This window comes from Podarcis bocagei, assembly GCF_964188305.1.
Source record: "Podarcis bocagei genome assembly, chromosome: 12".
NCBI classification, from domain to species: Eukaryota; Metazoa; Chordata; class Lepidosauria; order Squamata; family Lacertidae; genus Podarcis; species Podarcis bocagei.
In genome coordinates this window covers 49,329,260-49,348,643 of record NC_138137.1, presented here as the reverse complement: position 1 = coordinate 49,348,643, position 19,384 = coordinate 49,329,260, and the positions used below count along the sequence as shown (strand labels likewise).

The window sequence follows — 19,384 nt, the reverse complement described above, 5'->3', positions numbered from 1 at the left end:
GCGCAGCGTGGCCCAGGTCGTGGCGCATTCCGCTTCTTTCCTTTCCCTTTGCACCGCGGAAGAAAGAAAGAAAGACAGAAAGGGGAGGTGGGGACCTGAAACTTTGACCATCGCAGGCTAGGCTGAAGGGGGGGGGCGGGGGGCGTAAGGAAAATCTTACACCCTCGGAGCCCAGACACCTGAACTTCCAGGGCAGATTCCATTTTCAACGGGAGGCCTTGGAGGGACGGGGCGCGCGGTGGCCGGCAGGGAGGAAAGGGCAGCTTCGGGGATTCTCTGGCAGCTCCGAGCAGCCTCTTTGCCAAGCGCAGAGAGGAGGGGGAGGGAAAGACCGGCTGAGCCGGGATTGTCAGAGTCAAAAGCCGTGAAGCCTCAGCTATTTATTAATTCATCGGGTCGTGTGCCGCCGATCAAGCCCCGCTCTGCTCAGCCACCGTGAAGCGCAGCAGGACTGCGTCGGTGGGCGCCGTGTGCGTCTGCGCGCGCACGCCAAAGGGGCCTGGCCGAGGGGCTCAACAAGCCGCCCGCCGCCTCCCTCTTTCCCCCCAGCCAGCCGACCCGCACTTCGAACAGGCACCTGTCGGGCCCGCCGCAGCGCGATCCTGTGCCTGCCTATCCCCAAGCCAGGCAGCGATCGTTTTACCCGAGAGTAAGCCCCGCTGGCGGTGGCTTCTGAGTAGGCAGGTAGGCATAGGATCGCGCTCCTATGCACCAGTCAATACCTTCATAGCGAGGCTGCGGGGAGCCGTCCTCGCCCCACTCTGTGTGAGATTTACTCTCGAGTAAACAGACAAAGTCCCGGGCTGCGAAAATCTGCAACCCTTGGGAGTAAAGCTGCAATCCTATATATCGCTGCTCAGAAGTAAACCCCACTGAGCTCAGTAGGATTTACCGTGCTCCCGGTAAACAGCAGTCCCCGTCCCCTTGAACTCGGTGGCACTGACTTCCAAGTAAATATTCATAGGATCGGGCTGCGAGAACGACCTTCCAGACTAGGTCTGCGTGCCTCTCTTTGGCTCCCGGGAGCTCAGAGTTCCCGGGAGCTATGAAGGGGGCGGCGGTTCCTTAACGGCTCCCCTGGGGTTTATTATTATTATTTCAGACGAATTCCAACTTTATCATAAAAGAGCTGGCACCCTTATCTTGCCTGCAGATCCAGCCAATGGCTGGCCGCGTGTGTGTGTGTAGGGCTGGGTGTGGGAGGCGGGGTGGGGAGAACCCTTCAACCAAGAGCTTCTGTCACCTGTAAACTTAGGAATCACCCGCCAGCTCCGAGCTCTCTCTGTTTGCGCTCTTCTCCCCCTCCCCACTCCCGGAGTTAATATTAACCAGCGGCTAATGCATTCAAGCAACTGCTCTGAAAGTTTAACAATTCCGTCCAGGGCGTCAGATCTCTCTCTCTCTCTCCTCTCCGCCCCGCGCCTCCCCCCCCCCTTTCTTCCCCCCAAGGTTGAAAAGGAGCAGGCAAATGCTTGGCTGAATCTCGGCTGCGCCGGGACCAAGCAGGAGGCAAGGCGTGGGGGAACAGATCTGATGAGGTGACCCACCAGACTGGGATCAATTCATACTGACATTTTGCATCTCAAAGGCACATCCCGCCCCACGCTTTCTACCCCTCCCTCCCCACAACCTGCAGCGCCGCATCCACACTTGGGGTCGCAGCAGATTCGCTTCCGCGGATGCCCTCGAGGCGGCCTTTGCGCTCCGCCTCGACGGACTTGGCCACCGAGGTCTGCTTATCCGGCCCACCCAAACGGGGATCCCACTCTCCTGCTTGGTTCTTGCTCTCTTTTTAACCCGCCCACGCCCCCAAAAGTCTCACCCCACCCTCTAAATCCCGACCCAGCGTCCTTCCAAGTCCATTGGACGAGTGGCATCGCTGAGGCGCCTGGCGGGCGCAGCTCTCCTCACCTTGCCCTTCCTCCCATTGCGCACACACTCCGCACCTCGCATTCCCAGGTGCCCCCTTTGTATACAAGGGAATCAGAGGCACTGCGAAGCGTGTGTGTGTGTGTGATGTTGTTTTTCTGTTTCCTTCGTCTGAGGGAAGTTGACAGAAGGTCAGAAGTTCAAACGCTGCTAGCTAATGCAGCAAAGGAGGCCAGCCGAGTAGAAGGAAGGGAAGCTTTGCTCTGCGCTCTGCGCTCAGAGAGAGACCCCAAGGCGCTTGGGAAGAAGGCTGCGGGGCTGGAAGGGGGGGGGGGTCGTGTGTAGAGAAGCAACCTAGAGCCGAGCAACAGAGGCCGGCATCTCCTCCTTGCTGCGCCCCCCACCCAATTGCTCATATGCATCTATGCCCTGTTCCCAAGCTCGTCCCATGCTCTCTTGAGAAGGAAGGAACTTGCTTGCGATTGCTTTTCTGATTGACTTCGCCTAAGAAGATCTAGACATAACATGTTAGGCTCGTGCTGTGGGGATGCGCGCACAGAGGGAGAGAGGGAGAAGGCGGGGGGGGGGGCGTCTGTTCCTGGAGCTTCCGCGCCACACAGCAAGTCAGCAGCACTAGAAGACGGCAGCAGCAGCAGCAGCAGCCGCCTCGGCCGCCTTTCAAAAGGATACAAACTGAAATTCTAGCCGTTGCGATCGATACAAGAGGAGTAAGTGGAGCTGAAAATGCGAGATGGGCTGGACTGGCCGCCGCACAGCTACCCCCCCAGTTCTTGCATCTTGGCAGATGAGGAAAGTGTGCGCGTATGGGGAGGTGGAGGCGGGGGTGGGGTGGGAGATGATGGAAGGAGACTGGGAACTGGAGCAGAGGAGGAGGTCGCCCACAATGGCACCCCTCTTCCTCGCCGCTGGCCTTGCCCTCTCCATTTGCGCTTCGCCTTCGTTCTCTCTCGCCTTGCAGGAGGCGGGATCGGGCGCTGAACTCTCCCCAAGCCCCGCGCGCTGGCCTGTCCCTGGTTAAGGGAGGCTCGCGCGCCTCGGCGCGGCGCGCGCGTCAGCACCCTCCTAAGGTGCAGTCAGATTTAAGGTGGTCGGCTGGAGATCGCGGCGGCAGCCGCCGCTCTTCCGTTTGGCCCGGATAAATCTCCTAAACGTGCGGAAAATCAGGCCGCGGGAGAAGAATGGGGAGGAGGAAGAGGAGGTGGGGAAGAGGAGCGGAGAGGGCAGAGTTTAGGAAATCCCCCCCACCTCCTCGTGGAGACTCCAGCTGAGCTCTTATTATAGAAACGAAGGTGGGGCTTAAATATATTAATAGCGACTGAGGTGCGGGGAGGAGGGGGGCTACGACTGTTGACCTATATTTGGAAGGAAACCCATTTCTAGGGACTGGATGACATTGCAGGTAGTTGGAAGAACTCCGAAACTAGGAGGCTGGTGCGCGGGGGCGGGGGGGGGGGGGTGTTAGAGTTTATGGCAAATAGCACCACCACCCCTGAGCAAAGAGCAATCATTAGCTATGATTCAGGATGATCAGAAGAATTCTTCACCTAGTAAAAGGTTGATGGTTAATGGATAATAGTTCCAGGATCCAATTTTTAGCCCATATCCAATATTTATGGAATCGGGTGCGTTCAGAATATGTATATATACGTATCTATATATGCATGGTAGATAGATAGATAGATAGATAGATAGATAGATAGATAGATAGATAGATAGATAGATAGATAGATGCACCAACCATACATCGGGTATTCTCCCTTTCTCTCAAACAAGTGATGCAATGCTGGTTAAGTTACTTGTCCCTCCCCCTCTTGCGGTGGGGGCGGGGACGGGGAAGGAATATAGCTCTGGTGGTGAGCATCCTTAAAGGAAAATCGATAGATTAACGCTCTGTTTGGCACAGTTGCAAAAGATGGTTTTGCAGCACGGCGATAAGTCGAACGCGCATAATAACGGTGATCACGCTGTTATTATTATTAATTATTATTACTATGATTGCCACTGAACTTCAAGCTAGCCTTTCGGAAGTGAAAGATCCCGACCTTACTAGCAGAAGCTTGCAAGGTGCAATTAGGGAAAGGTGGTTAATTTAAACTGTATGTATCTACATTTAAAAAATAAAAATAAAATATATGCCCAAGGGAAAGAAGGGGTTTGGCACAGTCGATATGCACTTAGGGGCCCCATTAGCGCCACCCTATTCGTTAGATCCAAGTAGGTCCCTTGGGGGGTGGGGAGGGGGCAGGATGCACTCAGAACCAGCTAACCAACCAACTCCCAGGGAAGGGCATAGCGTGGTTATCCCTGCAACTATCACACCATTCACACGCGCGCGCTCCCCCTCTCTCCAGCCTCCCTGGTCACAGCCCAGGAGAAGGAATAAATGCACACAGATAGGCAGACAGGTAGAGGCGCCCACCCGCCCACCTTTCTCTTGCAAACTTATGGAGACCCATTGAGAAAACAGAGCTAAGGACGAGGAAAGGGGAGGATGGGAGGAGGATGCCGGGATGCCTTGAAGGAGAGGACGCTTAAACTCAGGGGGTCCCCCCTCCCCACCTCTCCCCGCCCCGCCCCGCATACACGCACACACAAAGCGCGAGCGTCTGAACGAGAAGAAGCGGAAGGGTGTATCGTTTTTTTCCTGACCTGTGTCATCAGCCTGTCGGCTCCCGTGTTCTCTTCATCCTTAAAAATAATGTCAGGGTTGTAATTGGGGGTGAGCTCTTTAAAGCGCTCCGAGTTGCGGCTGATCTTGCCTTCGTACCTTCCACTGGCGCCCAGCGTCTTCTCTGCCACGTTGGGAATGAACTGCTTGTAGGCTAAAGGGGTCAGCTTCTTCGGGTGCCGCCTCTTGCCGAAGCCCCTGCCCGGTCCACAAGCCAGCCCGCAGGAGAGCAGCAGAGCGCCCACGAAGACCAGCAGGAGACCAATTCTCCGCAAGAGCAGCATTCCGTCCGTGGAGGAAACGGCCACTTTCCACGCGCGCGCACGCACGCACACACACGCGCGCACACGGCTCCCTGCCTGGCTGCTGGGTGTGTGTGTGTGTGTGTGTGTCTCCTCTCTGCCTCTTTCGGTCTGTCTATCTGTCTCTCTCCCTCTCCCTCTCTCTCTCTGGAGATCTGCGGTTCTTTCAGAGCCTGCTATCGCCTTTTCGCTGCCTGCTCCTTCGGATACTCTCCCCCGATCCCTAGCCAGACAGGTGCTGGAATGGCAGCTTCGAGGAGGTCGCTTGTGATAACGGAACTCATCGGAGTTGGGATCGTGGCACCGGGAGGCAGAGACCCCCCCAAAAAACGTTCAGGAAAGCAAGAATGAAGGCGGAAGGAAGGGGGAGGGAAAAAAAGGTCTGGATTCTAATGGGAGCTCAGCTACAAACGCTTGTGAGTGGAGCCTGCCTTTAGTTCTATATTATAGCTGCCAGGGCTGAGTTCTGATTGGCCGAGGCGGGAGAAGCTCGCCTTCTGATGTATTAACCCTGAAGAAGGCAAAAAAAAAAAAACCATCAACAACAAAAAAAATCTTGGAACATCTCTCATTCTCTCGCTCTTCTCCTTGTACCTGAAGGGCTTGGAAATGAAAGGGGGTGGAGACTGAGCTTTCTTGGGATAACATCAATTACATGTTTTCTTTTCTTTTCTTTTTTCTTCTTCCACTCCTCTTAAACTTTTTTTTTTTTTGGCAGAGTGGTAAATTTTTGTTAGGAAGAGTAACAGATGCTGGTGTGGAATATATGGAGCGGAGTGGAAGCGAGACACCTTGCTATCTGCCCATCTAGATAGAAACACAATGGAAAGGACCTTTTGAAATCGCGGGGGGGGCGGGGGGAAGAGAACTTAAGGGGGCAACTTCTCAAGAAAGTTAGACTTAGCACCTCCGCCACCTTGGCCTCGAAGACAAGGAAGGGTGTGTGTGTATTTTTTAAAGGATTTATTTTTACATAATAAGGTTGACCAAAGCTGCTTATGTTGAAATAACTTTGCGGATGAGGTTATGATATATGCAAATAATATAAAATACGGATTGGGGGGGGCGGAATCCGAAAGTTTTGAAAATAAGTTTTTGCTTTATCCAAGTTTATTTCTTCCCCCAGTTGCCGTGGGACTCCTCACGCGTCATCAAGTGAACGGCGCGGATGGGGCTAAGTTTAATGTGAAATTAATGGTTGTCTCCCGCTGGCTGGCAACGGTCGCCTTTATCCCGGGCTGCAGAAAGCTCCTGGTCGGACAAAGGTGTTGAGAGACGAGCAAAATCGTGGAGAGATGGGCCTGGAGATAAGAGCAGCTCCAGCGGCCTTTGCCGAGTCCCAACCAGGAGCAAACAGGTTGGTCGTGCCTGTTGTTCGCTTTGGAGGTTTCCAAAGAAAGCATCCCACAGGAATTCAACAACGTCAACTCACTGAAATAAATAAGGACATTTTTTCCCCCTGAGGAGGGGGGGGGGTATAAAAAAAGTTACCACCTATTTATCAAGCTACCCACTACGATCTACAGAACGTCTCCAGACTTTTCACAAGACTCTCCTTACTTGCAAGCCTTGCTTGGGAAAAAGTGAATTATCATAAAATCTCAGACAGACCCCAAGTTTCGAAAGAAGTGGGTCATTCTGCAAAATTATAACCATCTGCAGCAAGCATACGTTTCCCCCTACCTACTCTGGAGTAGTCCCATTGGTGTAACAAGATTGTGTATATTTTAAAGCACAGATGCCTACAGGAATTGCCACGTTGAGCCCCAAGTCCCAGGTTGGTTTTGAACTTCGTTTACCCGTGAGAAACGTCATGTCGACTTTTACTTGCAAGTAAAGTTGCTCTAGGGCGGAGCCCCGATCCTTCCCGTACTTCCTTAGAAAGTAAACTCGGCGGGAATCAAGGGACTTACTCCTAAGTAAACCAAACGTATTTACTGGAGTCCGGAGCCCCAGAGTGTAATGTCTCTCCTTTATCATTTTACTGCATCAGCTTAACCAGTTTGGGGACCGGCGCTTTCCAGGGCGAACGCTGGGTTGCCAATCGAACCTGTTGCAGCCAGATGCATCACGCTCACCCGAAAATTCAAAAATAGAAGTCAGACACAACCCCCCCCCCGCCTTTACATTAATTTATTTTAATGCGTCATCATTGATTTTCTGTCAACAACCACCCAACTCTCGACGTCTTGTTGTGGTTCCTAGCTAGAATGGACAGCCTTTAAAAGTTTGTGACGTCCCGTCTAACTTTTCAAAGAGAAACACGAGGGCTGGAAACTGGCTTGACATTAAAAATATATATATATAATAATCACACGTCTTATATATGCTCCCTGTGTGTGAAAACAGATCCGAAGCATCTCCGTCTACAGAACCTTATTAGACAAGAAAGACGGGTATGGCCTTTTGATGTGGCTTTTCTTGGAGCTCGTGGATGAAACGGGGCCAGGAGTCAGAAGGAGCAGCTACTCCTGACAGGCGAGGAGGATCAGGGCTATTGCAAAACTTGGATCGCTCCCCCCTCCCGCCCTCTACCCCGCCCTCCTCTTCAACGTACAACGGGGCTCGAGCCATAGGTCTGGGGGCGCGGGAAGGCGCGGAGGTTGCGCGCCCAGCCAAGCGCGTCTCCTGCAGGAACAAGGAAGCGGGGCCCCCATCCCGACCTCGCTCTCCCCCCCCCCACCCCGCGGTCGCCTCCTTTTCATTATCAGCTCGCCATATGTACAAACCAGTGACCCAAAGATCACTGCAGGAGAGGAAACGCGCCAAGGAGGAATTAATTACTACGCGCGAGTAATAAAAAGTGGGTGGGGGCGGGGGGGCCGGGGGGAGGGAAGGAGGAAGAAAAGTTGTAACGAGGTAGGAAGTTCAGATCAGCTCCGCTATCAAAGGGGAGATGAAAGAAAACAGAGCTGCTCTTCGCTAGGGCTGGGTCTAGTCAGCTTCACCTAAGCTCTGGGGCTGCAGCTGTTCCACTCTCCTTCTCTCCCCCCCCCCCTCATCTCTTAGAAATGATGCAAAGGAAGGTGGAAGAGAGAAGCGCAGACGGAGCCCCAAGGTGTCCTTTATTCCAGGACTTTCTCCGGAAAGGGGACATTCCGTACACGCACAAAGAGGGGTGCGTACCCAGCCATTCTTGAGAGCCACCCAACGAAGGAGCGATTGTGCGTAAATGTCACTTTTTAAATCTGCTTCTATACGGGAACTTTATAGGCAGCGTGCTGCTTGAATAAAACTTCCCCGTCCCATATGCCTCCTTCATGTTGTCCTACCTAGGAGCGGTGGCGTGAAGAACGCTTTTCCTTTTTCAGGGGGGGGGGGCATCGCAGAAGCGAGGCGTGAAAGTTGAGTTCTGGCCTACACTGCAATGCTGTTGGATTCAATGACTCCAATATTCCTTGCAGGCTTCTGAAGCATAAACATCTCAAGTCGAGCGGGGGGGGGGAGATATTTGGAGTTTTTGAATATTCAGCCTGATTTATGTCTTTGTTCAAGACCATTTCTGTACAGCTTTATGGTACACGAAAATCCTCTGATAGGTGTACAACGACAAAAAAACTGGAAAATTACCAATATGCAGCAAAACAATCAGAAGAGCAGTAAAAAGGAGGCAAAATGTACAAAAATGACAGGGTGCAGCTGAATGATCAGGGAAGGCCTGGCGGTGGTGGTGGGATTTGCCTTCAAAGGGCACCTGAAGCAGGTAATTGCTGATGTTTCCCATAGGGTAGGGAAAAACGTCTGTGCATATGTAATACCCACAGCCATACACACAACGTGTGCGCCTGCCTGTGTCCAAGCAACTCTAACCAATAGATCCTGGGCCTAGATGAACTCTGTGTGAGGATTAATCTCTTAGCCTCTTGAATTTTTTAAAAAAGAAAATCAATGGGAAACCAGTTGCCTTTAGATCTGAAACTCACGCTATGGTTGGCTCTGTCTTCTGAAAGAGCCCAAGAAAGCTGCCCTCATATCTGTCGAATGAGATGAAAAATATACCATAGAGACCTAGTTGTTCAGATGAACGGCTCCCCACTCCATGACCCAGGATGAGGGACACGTGTCACCACTTAACCTTTCATTGATGTATATTCATATATGTTTATGTATATAGCGAGATAGATAGCGAGATAGATATTTATGTATATAGAGAAGCAGTTAAAGAGATAGATGTTTTGACACCACTTTCTTTGGTCTCGGCGTCTTGAAGGCAGGAAAATCCCCCGTCCCTCACAAGGAGGACTGCCCCTCTCTCTTTATGGGGTCCTCCATACCTGAGTTCTCCCCCCAACCAAGCAAAGAATATGACCCTCCCTTCCTTTCCCTGTCCACCTGTCTGTTCAGGCTACACATAGTCCTGGACTTGAACCCTTATTAAATTCCCTACCCAGTCAGATTTTTTAATGGAATAATAATGGTTGCTAGCAGCTCAGTAGCTGTTGCTAACCTGCACTTTCAAAATGTGAATAACAACAAATAGTTATTCCATTAAGGACAGTCAAGATGAAGAAAGGGGGTGGGGGTAGGAGTGGGTGAGCTAGGCGGACCAGTGGTCTCACCCGGTATAAGGCCGACTCCTGTGCTTCTTCACTATGCATATAACCCTGTCCCTCTGAATTTGCATTAGAGACTCATAAAAGTCCACCAGGCTCGCTCTCTTCTCGTGCCTTTCCTCCCTGGCATCTGGCTTGCCTGCAGAAGGCCCCGGGTTCAAGGCCTGACACTTCGAGGTAGGGCTGAGAGAAACCGCTGCCTCAAACCCTGGAGAGCCACTGCCTGTCTGTGTGGGCAATACTGAGCTAAATGGACAAATGGTCAGTATACAGCTGCTTCCTCTTTTCCACAGGCAGGCGATAGCTCTTCTCTTTATTAACACCACGCACGACCTACCGCAACCTTCCTCCCACCCCATGGCAGTAGCACCGAACGTCTCCTTGCCTGTGAAATTTCTAGCATCCCGTAATAGCGGCGCAGATCCTAGCTAGCAAATCTGGAACCTCCTTGTCCCGGTATCCACATCCCCGAGGCTTCTGAAAACCCCTCCGCCCAGACATTTGCATTTATGTTTCCCCGACCTCTGTTTTATTATTCCCCTTTTATTGCAAGGCGCTTTTGCGTTGAATAAAAACGAGTTCTCTCAGAAGTGAGTTGCACTGATTTAAAGTTGCACAAACATCCCAATGTCGTGGTGGGGAACGCAGCATTTTAACGATTTGAGCTTGAAAGGGTCTTTCCGTCTCTCTTCTCTGGTGCAAAGGCTGTTTATCTGGCCTCCCCTTTGTCCGCAGGTAGGGGCGTGCCCTCATTAAAAAGGAAAGTTACTGGTCCTCAGTGTTTCTCCCAGCCAGCCACGCACTCCGCATCTCTACCTTCCTTCCTCTTTCAGAATCCTCCCCACTATCCCCAGCATCGCTTTCATTTCCACTGCTGAATTTCCACCTTGGTGGGGAAACGGCCAAGCTCGGAGTCGCTTCGGGTTCTTCTCTCCTCTATTAAGTCGAGGAAGTTGGGGGGGGGGGAGAGAATCTCCCAACTCCCAGCACTCCGACCCCTCGCTTTCTCCCAGGTCCCTGCCGGCCAGTTCCTTCCCGAAACGGTAGGAGGCTCCCTGGCCACGGCGCGCCTTTTATTTGGAGCAGCCGTAGCAGGATGGCGCGGGGCGCGGGGGCTAGTCCGGTGACCTGCGAAGTTTCTCCCGGGGCCTGGGCAGAGCATACTCGTCCCGGGAAGCTCCCTCGTCCCTCCCATGCCAGGGTCTCTCCTTGGCAATCAGGCCGGGGAGTTTACAGCAGCGCCCTCCGAGAGGTTCCGCTTCCAAAAGCGTGCGCTCTTAAGCGCCCTTATGGCGCACAGCGGCGCTGCCAGGCTACCCTTTCCAAGCTATGGGGAAATCCGCCGGGAAGTGGCTTAGCTCAGTGGCACAGCTCCTGCCTTGCGAGCAGAAGGGAATAATCATCATCATCATCATCATCATCATCATCATCATCTCCAGGGCGGCTTGGAAATGATTCCTGCCTGAAACCCTGGAGAGCCGCCGCCAGTCCGTGTAGACATTCCCAAGCCCGATCGATGGCCCAATGGACAAGCAGATGTGCGTGCTTTGGGGAATGTGCAGAGTGCCTTTCCTTCCCTATTCAATTTGCTTTGCTGCACCCAAGCCATCTGGAATCAAATGGCTCCGGCACAGAAGGGTCCTTTTCTAGGCAACGGGGCGCTTTGTGGGCTTGTCTGTCTCAGGGACCCGTGCCACCTGACTGGCTTTGGGGGCTCTTGGTTGCACCTTGACTGGGTAGCATTTCCTCAGGCAGCACGACATCCTGGGCCGGACGGCCATACGAACAGAAAGCAAAAGATTCCCTCTCCGTTGCGCGCAGCCGGGTCCTTTCTACGCTCGGGGCGAGGAGAGTGGCACCTTGGCCATCCTCCCGCGCGAGGTCCGCCTTTCCCTCCTCTTGGTGCGCAAGGAGATTCCCTCTCCAGCGAGCACAGCGCGCAGGGCCCGCCTCGTCCTCTTTTGGGGATGCGCGAATGATGCGCGTCATCGTCCTCTCTGGTAGGGCTGTCGGGAAGGGCTTTGCTGGATCGCAGTCATGGTCAGCAGGATCAGAAGCGAGAGAACTCAGAGTTTTTAAGAAGCACTGGAATGTGTACAGGTATAGTGCCTGCCTTCTGTACATAGGGATGGAGCTTAATAAAACGGAGAATACTCAACTGGAGGCCACATTATAGCTAACCAACCTACTATGAGTTTCTCTTGTCCAGGCATTGACTAGACCCAGAACTAGAAAAGGGGTACTCATAATCCTACCCATTAGGTGCAACAATATTATCAAATCTATTGTGCTTTAGTCAAGGTTTGGCATTTGAATCTGAAAATACTTTTCAGGAACCTAAAAAAGTCCCAAAAGGAAAAAAGGAAAAAGAATAATCATGTGCCTTAATACCATTTCCTGGAACCACCTTCCCAGGTACCCAGGAAAAAATGAATAGTTTTCTTGGATAACAACCCACCTCCCAAACCTGCTTTGCTGCCTTCTAAGTATCAATCCTTCACGTATTTGAAAAGTTCTTCATTTTCTCTTTCTCCAGTGCAGCGTTTTCTGCACTGCTCATCTTTCTGTGTATTATCAAGAGCAGTGGTGGGAGACCTCCAGACTGCAGGGCCCATTGGGGGTGGGGTATTTTGGCCAAGCCACGCCCATCTGCCCTACAGGTAAAATATCTGCTTGAGCCAAAAGCAGGGGGCAGGGTTTGCAGATACTGCTGATCAGCTGCCTCCAAAGCACTGTGCAAGGCACTGTGCAAAAGGGTGCTTTGAAAGATGCTCCACAAGACCTGGTAATTGTTGGGTCTTCAGAATGCTGAGCATTATCTGGAGGCGGCCTTATCATGTTTAACCAGGTGGATTTGCCTTGTTCTTTCCTCACCCAACAACCTTGTGAAGGAGATTATGCTGAGAGACAGTGGCTAGCCTAAGATCATTCAGTGAGTCTAGGTAGAAAGTGAAGCTGGGTCTCCTTAGTTCTTAGTCCAGCACTACATCACACTGACTCTCCTATTAGCACAAGGCAACATGAGGTGGCACCGCCTCAGATGAAACAGTCTGTAGGCTATGAAGACATGAATATTTTTACCAGGGTGAAGATGGTCATGGAAATGGTAGCAGCAGCCATTCTCCACCAGTGATAAGGAAGAGACTTGAGTCATATGACCTTGTGATACTCTTAAGTCCGTGTGATCTTTGCTGATCTCCAACTTGCTGTTCTCTGAGCATTAGGACTCTGGAAGGAAGCTCTGCTCAGGCATTTGGCAACCTGGACTTCTTTTGTTTCTGGGGGGTCCACAGCAGATATCACGCAACCATGTAATATCATCCTGCTTTCTTTGTATTTCTTGATTGGCTAGGACAGGGTTTGCCAATGTGGTGTCCTTCATATGTTGGCTGGGGCTCAGGGGAGCTGTCGTCAAGCACCATCTGAAGGGTACCATATTGGCAACCATCCTGGGCTATGATGCTTCCAGAGCACTTTAGAGTGATTGAGAACAATGGAAACAAGACCACCTTTCCTATGGACCACCTGCTTCTAAAGTTGAAGAGCTCAACTTAGTTCTTCACCCTTTGCAGCCTAGCTATAGTCAGTCTAATGAGTTTTCTGAAATTAAAGAGAAATGGGTACGAAACACATACACTATGGAACAATCCACATTTCTGGGCTTGTTGTTGTTTAGTCGTTTAGTCGTGTCCGACTCTTCGTGACCCCATGGACCAGAGCACGCCAGGCACTCTTGTCTTCCACTGCCTCCCGCAGTTTGGTCAAACTAGTGCTGGTAGCTTCGAGAACACTATCCAACCATCTCTGTCATCCCCTTCTCCTTGTGCCCTCCTTCTTTCCCAACATCAGGGTCTTTTCCAGGGAGTCCTCTCTTCTCATGAGGTGGCCAAAGTATTGGAGCCTCAGCTTCAGGATCTGTCCTTCCAGTGAGCACTCAGGGCTGATTTCCTTAAGAATGGATAGAATCATAGAATCATAGAATCATAGAATCATAGAGTTGGAAGAGACCACAAGGGCCATCGAGTCCAACCCCCTGCCAAGCAGGAAACACCCCCTGCCAAGCAGGAAACACCCCCTGCCAAGCAGGATAGGTTCCATCTTCTTGCAGTCCATGGGACTCTCACGAGTCTCCTCCAGCACCATAATTCAAAGGCATCAATTCTTCGGCGATCAGCCTTCTTGATGGTCCAGCTCTCACTTCCATACATCACTACTGGGAAAACCATAGCTTTAACTATACGGACCTTGGTCGGCAAGGTGATGTCTCTGCTTTTTAAGATGCTGTCTAGGTTTGTCATTGCTTTTCTCCCAAGAAGCAGATGTCTTTTAATTTTGTGGCTGCTGTCACCATCATTTCTGGGCTACTGCTGTGCAATACTTCTGGAAAGCTGGCATCTCTTTCCTCTCTGTAGCCTCAGCGCACGACACATGGTGGAATAAGGTGGAGAGACCTTATAGAAAGGTTCATCTGAACTGAACCTGGTGGCTTTGGTGGGACTCAACAGGTTGCCCCATCAAACCTCATTGCTCATTTTCCCAGTGAATTTCCACTGCGAGCCTGACGGCATCATTGCAAGAGTCTCCTCACACCGCCCCTTGGGTAAGCCCAACTGTGAAAGACCTCAGCAGCTATACTTTGCCTTCATTATTCCACATCATGATTCGGTAATAAAAAAAGATGAGAGATCTCATCTATTTTTATCTGTTTTAGTTTAAAATAACTGAACTGGTAGCCTATTACTTTGCATTATTTAAGGGCAGGGAGAGGCGCTGGAGCATCTTCCCTTGTAGTGGAGTTTGCAAAAGTCTTATTTTTAAACTCTCTAAGGTTCAATGCCTTGATGTAATTTGCTTTTATGAATGCAGTGGCAACACGGTGGATGAAGATGGTTTCTCTGCAGAGGGAGGGGGGCAACCCCAGACACTATATTTGTGTAGCTCTAAGACTGGAGTTTAATTGCTCTCCTAAGAAACACTCCTTCTGCACTCACCTCCTATAGATAACAATTATCACTTTAAGTGAGTGTTAAAGCTGGATTTTTGGAACCTTTAAAAAACTGTGATATTTATCATGAAAAGAGCTTGGGCCAGATTCTTCTCTCATTTCAAGTGAAAGCAATGTATTAACACTGGGCACAATCCTTTGGGAATGTCTCCAGTACATGCTCCATTGAAGTGAATGGGATTTGTGAAAGGGGCACATGAATGGCCTTGAGCAGCTCTTATTTATTTCAATGGGAAATGAGTGCGATCGTTTCTTAATGAGTTGTGCCCAGCTGTGTAAAATTTAGCACGAAAGAACCATGCCAGAAGCTTAATCTCCAAATTATTATTTTCTTCACCAACAAGATTAGTTTTAAGGTCCAGTCGCGGAAGACTCTGGGGTTGCGGCACTCATCTCGCTTTATAGGCTGAGGTACCCGGCTTACAGCTACCGAGTCATGTGGCCAGCATGACTAAGCCGCTTCTGGCGAACCAGAGCAGCGCACGGAAACACTGTTTACCTTCCCGCCGGAGTGGTACCTATTTATCTACTTGCACTTTGACATGCTTTCGAACTGCTAGGTTGGCAGGAGCAGGGACCGAGCAACGGGAGCTCACCTCGTCGTGGAGATTCGAACCGCCAACCTTCTGATCGGCAAGTCCTAGGCTCTTTGGTTTAACCCACAGCGCCACCTGCATCCCTTAAAGATTAGTTTTAATGCTCACTATTCACAATTTTTTCACAATATTTTTTGAGAGTTTCAAAACCTGTCTTCCTTTTTTGGCCTATGTGATCCTTGGTTGGCTACGATGACCCAAGAGATGAGGAATATACAACAGTAAGAGGAAAAGTCAACAACACTGTTCAAGGGGGGGGGGAGAGAGAGAGAGATTGATATTCAAATAACTGAAGTCTTCTTCAGGATATATTTCTATTCAACTGAAATTTCTGTTTTTGAAAACTAAAAAGGGAGACTATTCAGTGGAATCATAGTAAGTATTAATGTGCTATCCTTACTGACGGTAGCCAAATGGTTCTTTCATAACAATGATAAAAGAGACACCCACAGACACAACCCATTTTATCCTCACAATAACCCTGAGAAGTTAGAAAAAGAGAAAGTAACTGGACCAAGGTTTCCCAGTGATCATCACGCACCTTCTCCTTGGTCCAATTCCAATATGCTACCCACTGTACAACATTTGCTCTTTAACATTCCTGACTCAAAATATTACATTATTTCAGGATGTTAATTAGAGTGACTAATACAAAATGTCAGGTAATAACTTTTGCAGAAGACTAGTAAAAATGAATACTATAGCTTTTAGCTGTGCTGGGTGCACCTCTGAAATGTGCCAACCGTTATATAGCACATGATACAGTAGCTAGCTTTTGTTCCTCGATATCTTCACTCACCTCCCCCCCCCAAGAAATATGTAGGCTCAGCAAGTCACAAAGTACCCCTAATATGTTCACACAAGACATGCCCTCTCCCGTGACGACACTCATGTTGACTTCACCACACAACAATAGCCACTTGAAGGAAGCTTGAGGATGAGTGGCTTATGCATAGTTCAGACCCTAGGAAAGATATTGGTGTGTGTGGATGTGGAGGAAACGTAGGATGTGAGGGGAGATGGCATGTAACTGCTTGGGATCCTTTCTGGTGGTTTGGGTTTGGGGAAGTGAGTTGGGCAAGATTTGAGAGGATCTAGGGATGATTAGAGAAGTTTCACAATTGTGAACATTTTGATGTTTTGATTGACTTCCTGTGCTCCACCTTATCAACAGAGGTTGTTAAGAGAAGAGGAGGTTGTTATGGATCTCTGCAGGTGTCTAACCAAGAAGGGAAGCAAAAGGATAGACTGGAGCATATAGCCAAGATAGGAGCAGACTTTGGTCTTTCAACCATACCCTGTGAGGCCAACATTTAGCACTCCCACAGGTAAGAGTACAGCTAAGCAGGACCAGGGCCAGAGTGAGGAATGGAGTTTGGGAGCCCTACAAGTGGAGTGCTTTGTTTCAGAGAAAAAGTCTGCTAAGACGTTTGGGGAGTTATAGGACAGGAGGCCAATCAGAATGAGGAAGGATGGAGCAAAGCAGAGAGAGATGAAAACTACTTGGGCCCAAGAAGCCTATTATACTTTCCCAAAGAGATACAGTGGCTCAGCTAACATCCTGGAAGGTTTATGATCTGTGTCCACCCATAGACGCTGCTTCCCCTGACAACTCCATCTGCAAGACGTTCTCAAGCACGAGCTTCTATGGCGTTGGCACCTTGGCTGGTAACAATATGCACATTCAAGGAAACCACTGCTTCCTCTGCATGCTAAACGGCAAAAGCCCTCCCAGCATAGTTGGTAGCAGGGTTTGTTTATTATTAGGATCTACATTTTAACTTCTTTGTCTTCTTTGGTGAGGGAAGCAGTGGTGGGCTTAGCATGCAGGTCATGCTTCCAGTTGCATTTGGTTAGGCAAAAAAAATGTTTTCCGGGTCACATTTTGGATTTTCTGAACGATGAGATGTTACCACGTCTTCAGCACACAATCCCTCAAAAGGGAGATGCTATGAGAAGCCCGAAGGCATGAGTTACATTCAGCCTGAAACAATCTTCTTAGCTCTAGCAGGGCAAAGTTGGCTTGCCTAAAGTACACAAACCTGCAGACTGGATCAAGACTCACTGTTTGGGTAAGGAGGAGGAACAAAGCCTGCTCTCTGAAGTCCATCGCCCAGCCATGGTAACCACTGTATTCACTGGCCCATGGTAGCAGGCGAGGTATGTGCAGGATTGTCTTGGGGTTTTCTTCTTCCCGTATGTTTGCAGACCATTTCTGAACCTGGCTTCCATGATTTCTTTCACCTCTTGACATATTTACACCCTTGCATTTCAAGATACTTTGCCGGATCCAGCGGAGAGGTTAGCAACCTGTTTGTGTGAAAGTTGCCTTTTCCTATATGGGGATGTGAATGGGAATGGCTTTTTAACGGAGGGTGTTCCCATGTGACTGTGCTTTTGAAAGCCCAACAGCTGGGCTGGAAGTTGCTAGAACCACACACTGGGTGGGTTTGTGGAATAAGAAATTGGATAATGGAACAATTTCTGCGTTTTGCAAGAAGTGTTGGTTTACTATACTACTGCAGGTGGGTGGGTGGGTGGGAGAACAAACCCCAACCGGAGTCTTGGCAGCATTTGACAAATACATGTTTCCACACACATCTCTTCCACGTATGCAAGATACAGTTTAATCTCAGTTGAATGCACATATGCCTAATCCACCCCCTTTTAGAGGGAAGGATTGTGGGGGGCAGGCAGATGTATGCATGCCTCAGCTACCACACTGTCTCACTTTTTTTTAAAAAAGTGATTATTCTACTTAGTTCGGTGACTTTTTTATATTTATTTATAATTTTCAATTACAACAAAAAAGAAAACATTTCACACATCTATCAACAGTAATTCAGTCATTTTGAATCTCGACTTTCCTCCCCCCTTTCTGGGGTTCCTTAAACTTGTTTTCGTCTTTCCCTGCATATCCCAAATTGTCTCAACCTATTCTTTTTTAAAAAATAAATAAATATAAATCTGCTATTATATCTTTTTTAAAAACTGCAAGTTTTTACAATAGTCCTGCTAATGTCTTGATCTGTTTGTAGGTATTCACTAAACCATTTCCATTTCTTAATAAAAAGTTTGTTATCTTGATTTCTTATTCTTCCGGTAAGTTTTGCCATTTCTGCATATTCTATTAATTTCTGCAGTCATTCTTCTCTTGCCAGGACTACTTCTTTCCATTTTTATGCAAATATCATTCTTGCGGCTGTAGTTGCATACATAAATAAGTTTCTATATTGTTTAGGTAGCTCTGATCTCATTATCCCAAGAGAAAAGCTCCTGGTTTGTTTGTTTGTTTGTTTACAAATGTTATCTTAAACATCTTTTCCAGTTCATTATATATCATTTCCCAGTAAGACTTAACCTTACTGCAAGACCACCACATATGGAAAAAGGTACCTTCTTTCTCTCTACATTTCCAATACTTATCTGATTTTGATTTATACATTTCTGCCAATCTACTAGGTGTTAGGTACCATCTATATAACATTTTCATACAATTGTCTCTTATACCATAGTGTTCTGTAAATTTTAACACTGTCTCACATGTTTGATGGTAGGCGTATGCATCCCGATGCTTTGCTAAGAATACATGAATTCTGACTAGCCACAGTGTGAGCCAGCCTTGATCGTAATTTGTTGGTATATATTAACTGTGGCAATGAATGGATTAGCATGTGTGGGGTTGTAATGATCAGTGGTCCAAGACAGCTGACTGCAAGGAATATTTTATCTACATTGCAAGACGGATGAGAACACGGTTCATCCATGGTAGCATAGTAGATCACTTTGAATGCTATTCATCTGAATGCTACTCATCTAATAAATCTACATCTAATAAGAACATAAGAAGTGTTGGGTTGGATCAGGACAGAGGGCCACATTGCCCAGCATCGGTTCTCACAGTGGCCAACTGGATGCTTGTGGGGAAACCACAAGCAAATCCTGTCTGCAACTCCTCACTCTCCATTTCTGATTCCCAGCCGTTGGTACTCAGAGAGGTATTCACTCACTCACTCACTCACTCACTCACTCACTCACTCAGCGGCAGAACTAGCTGCTCAGGCACCTAGAGCGGCACACAGGCAGTGCACCTGGAGGTGGGGAGATCTGCCCAGGGGGTGGGGTGATGGCGCCGGGGGGGTTGTCACCCCCCGCAGGGATTACACCCGGGGCGGACCACCCCCACCACCCCTCCTTCCTACGCCCCTGCACTCACTCATTCATAATTATACAGTCATACCTCGGGTTACAGACGCTTCAGGTTGCACATTTTCGGGATACGGACACACCGAAACCCGGAAGTACAGTGGTACCTCGGGTTACATATGCTTCAGGTTACAGACTCCGCTAACCCAGAAATAGTACCTCGG

General features: G+C 49.3%; 1 protein-coding gene and 1 long non-coding RNA gene across 2 annotated transcripts in view; one reads left to right on the top strand and one right to left on the bottom strand.

Moving 5' to 3' along the window:
• SHH (sonic hedgehog signaling molecule) overlaps window positions 1–5,318 on the bottom strand; it is a 32,596-nt gene extending 27,278 nt beyond the window's left edge. Inside the window, exon 1 of the mRNA XM_081163812.1 lies at window positions 4,540–5,318. Coding sequence (XP_081019938.1) covers window positions 4,540–4,842 — 303 coding nt within the window. The 5' untranslated portion in view covers window positions 4,843–5,318. The remainder of the gene's footprint in view (window positions 1–4,539) is intronic.
• LOC308569790 lies at window positions 1,842–7,645 on the top strand. Its single transcript, XR_014000856.1, has 3 exons — window positions 1,842–2,597; window positions 5,987–6,637; window positions 7,210–7,645. It is a non-coding gene; the product is annotated as an uncharacterized lncRNA (long non-coding RNA).
• The last annotated feature ends 11,739 nt before the right edge of the window (window positions 7,646–19,384 follow it).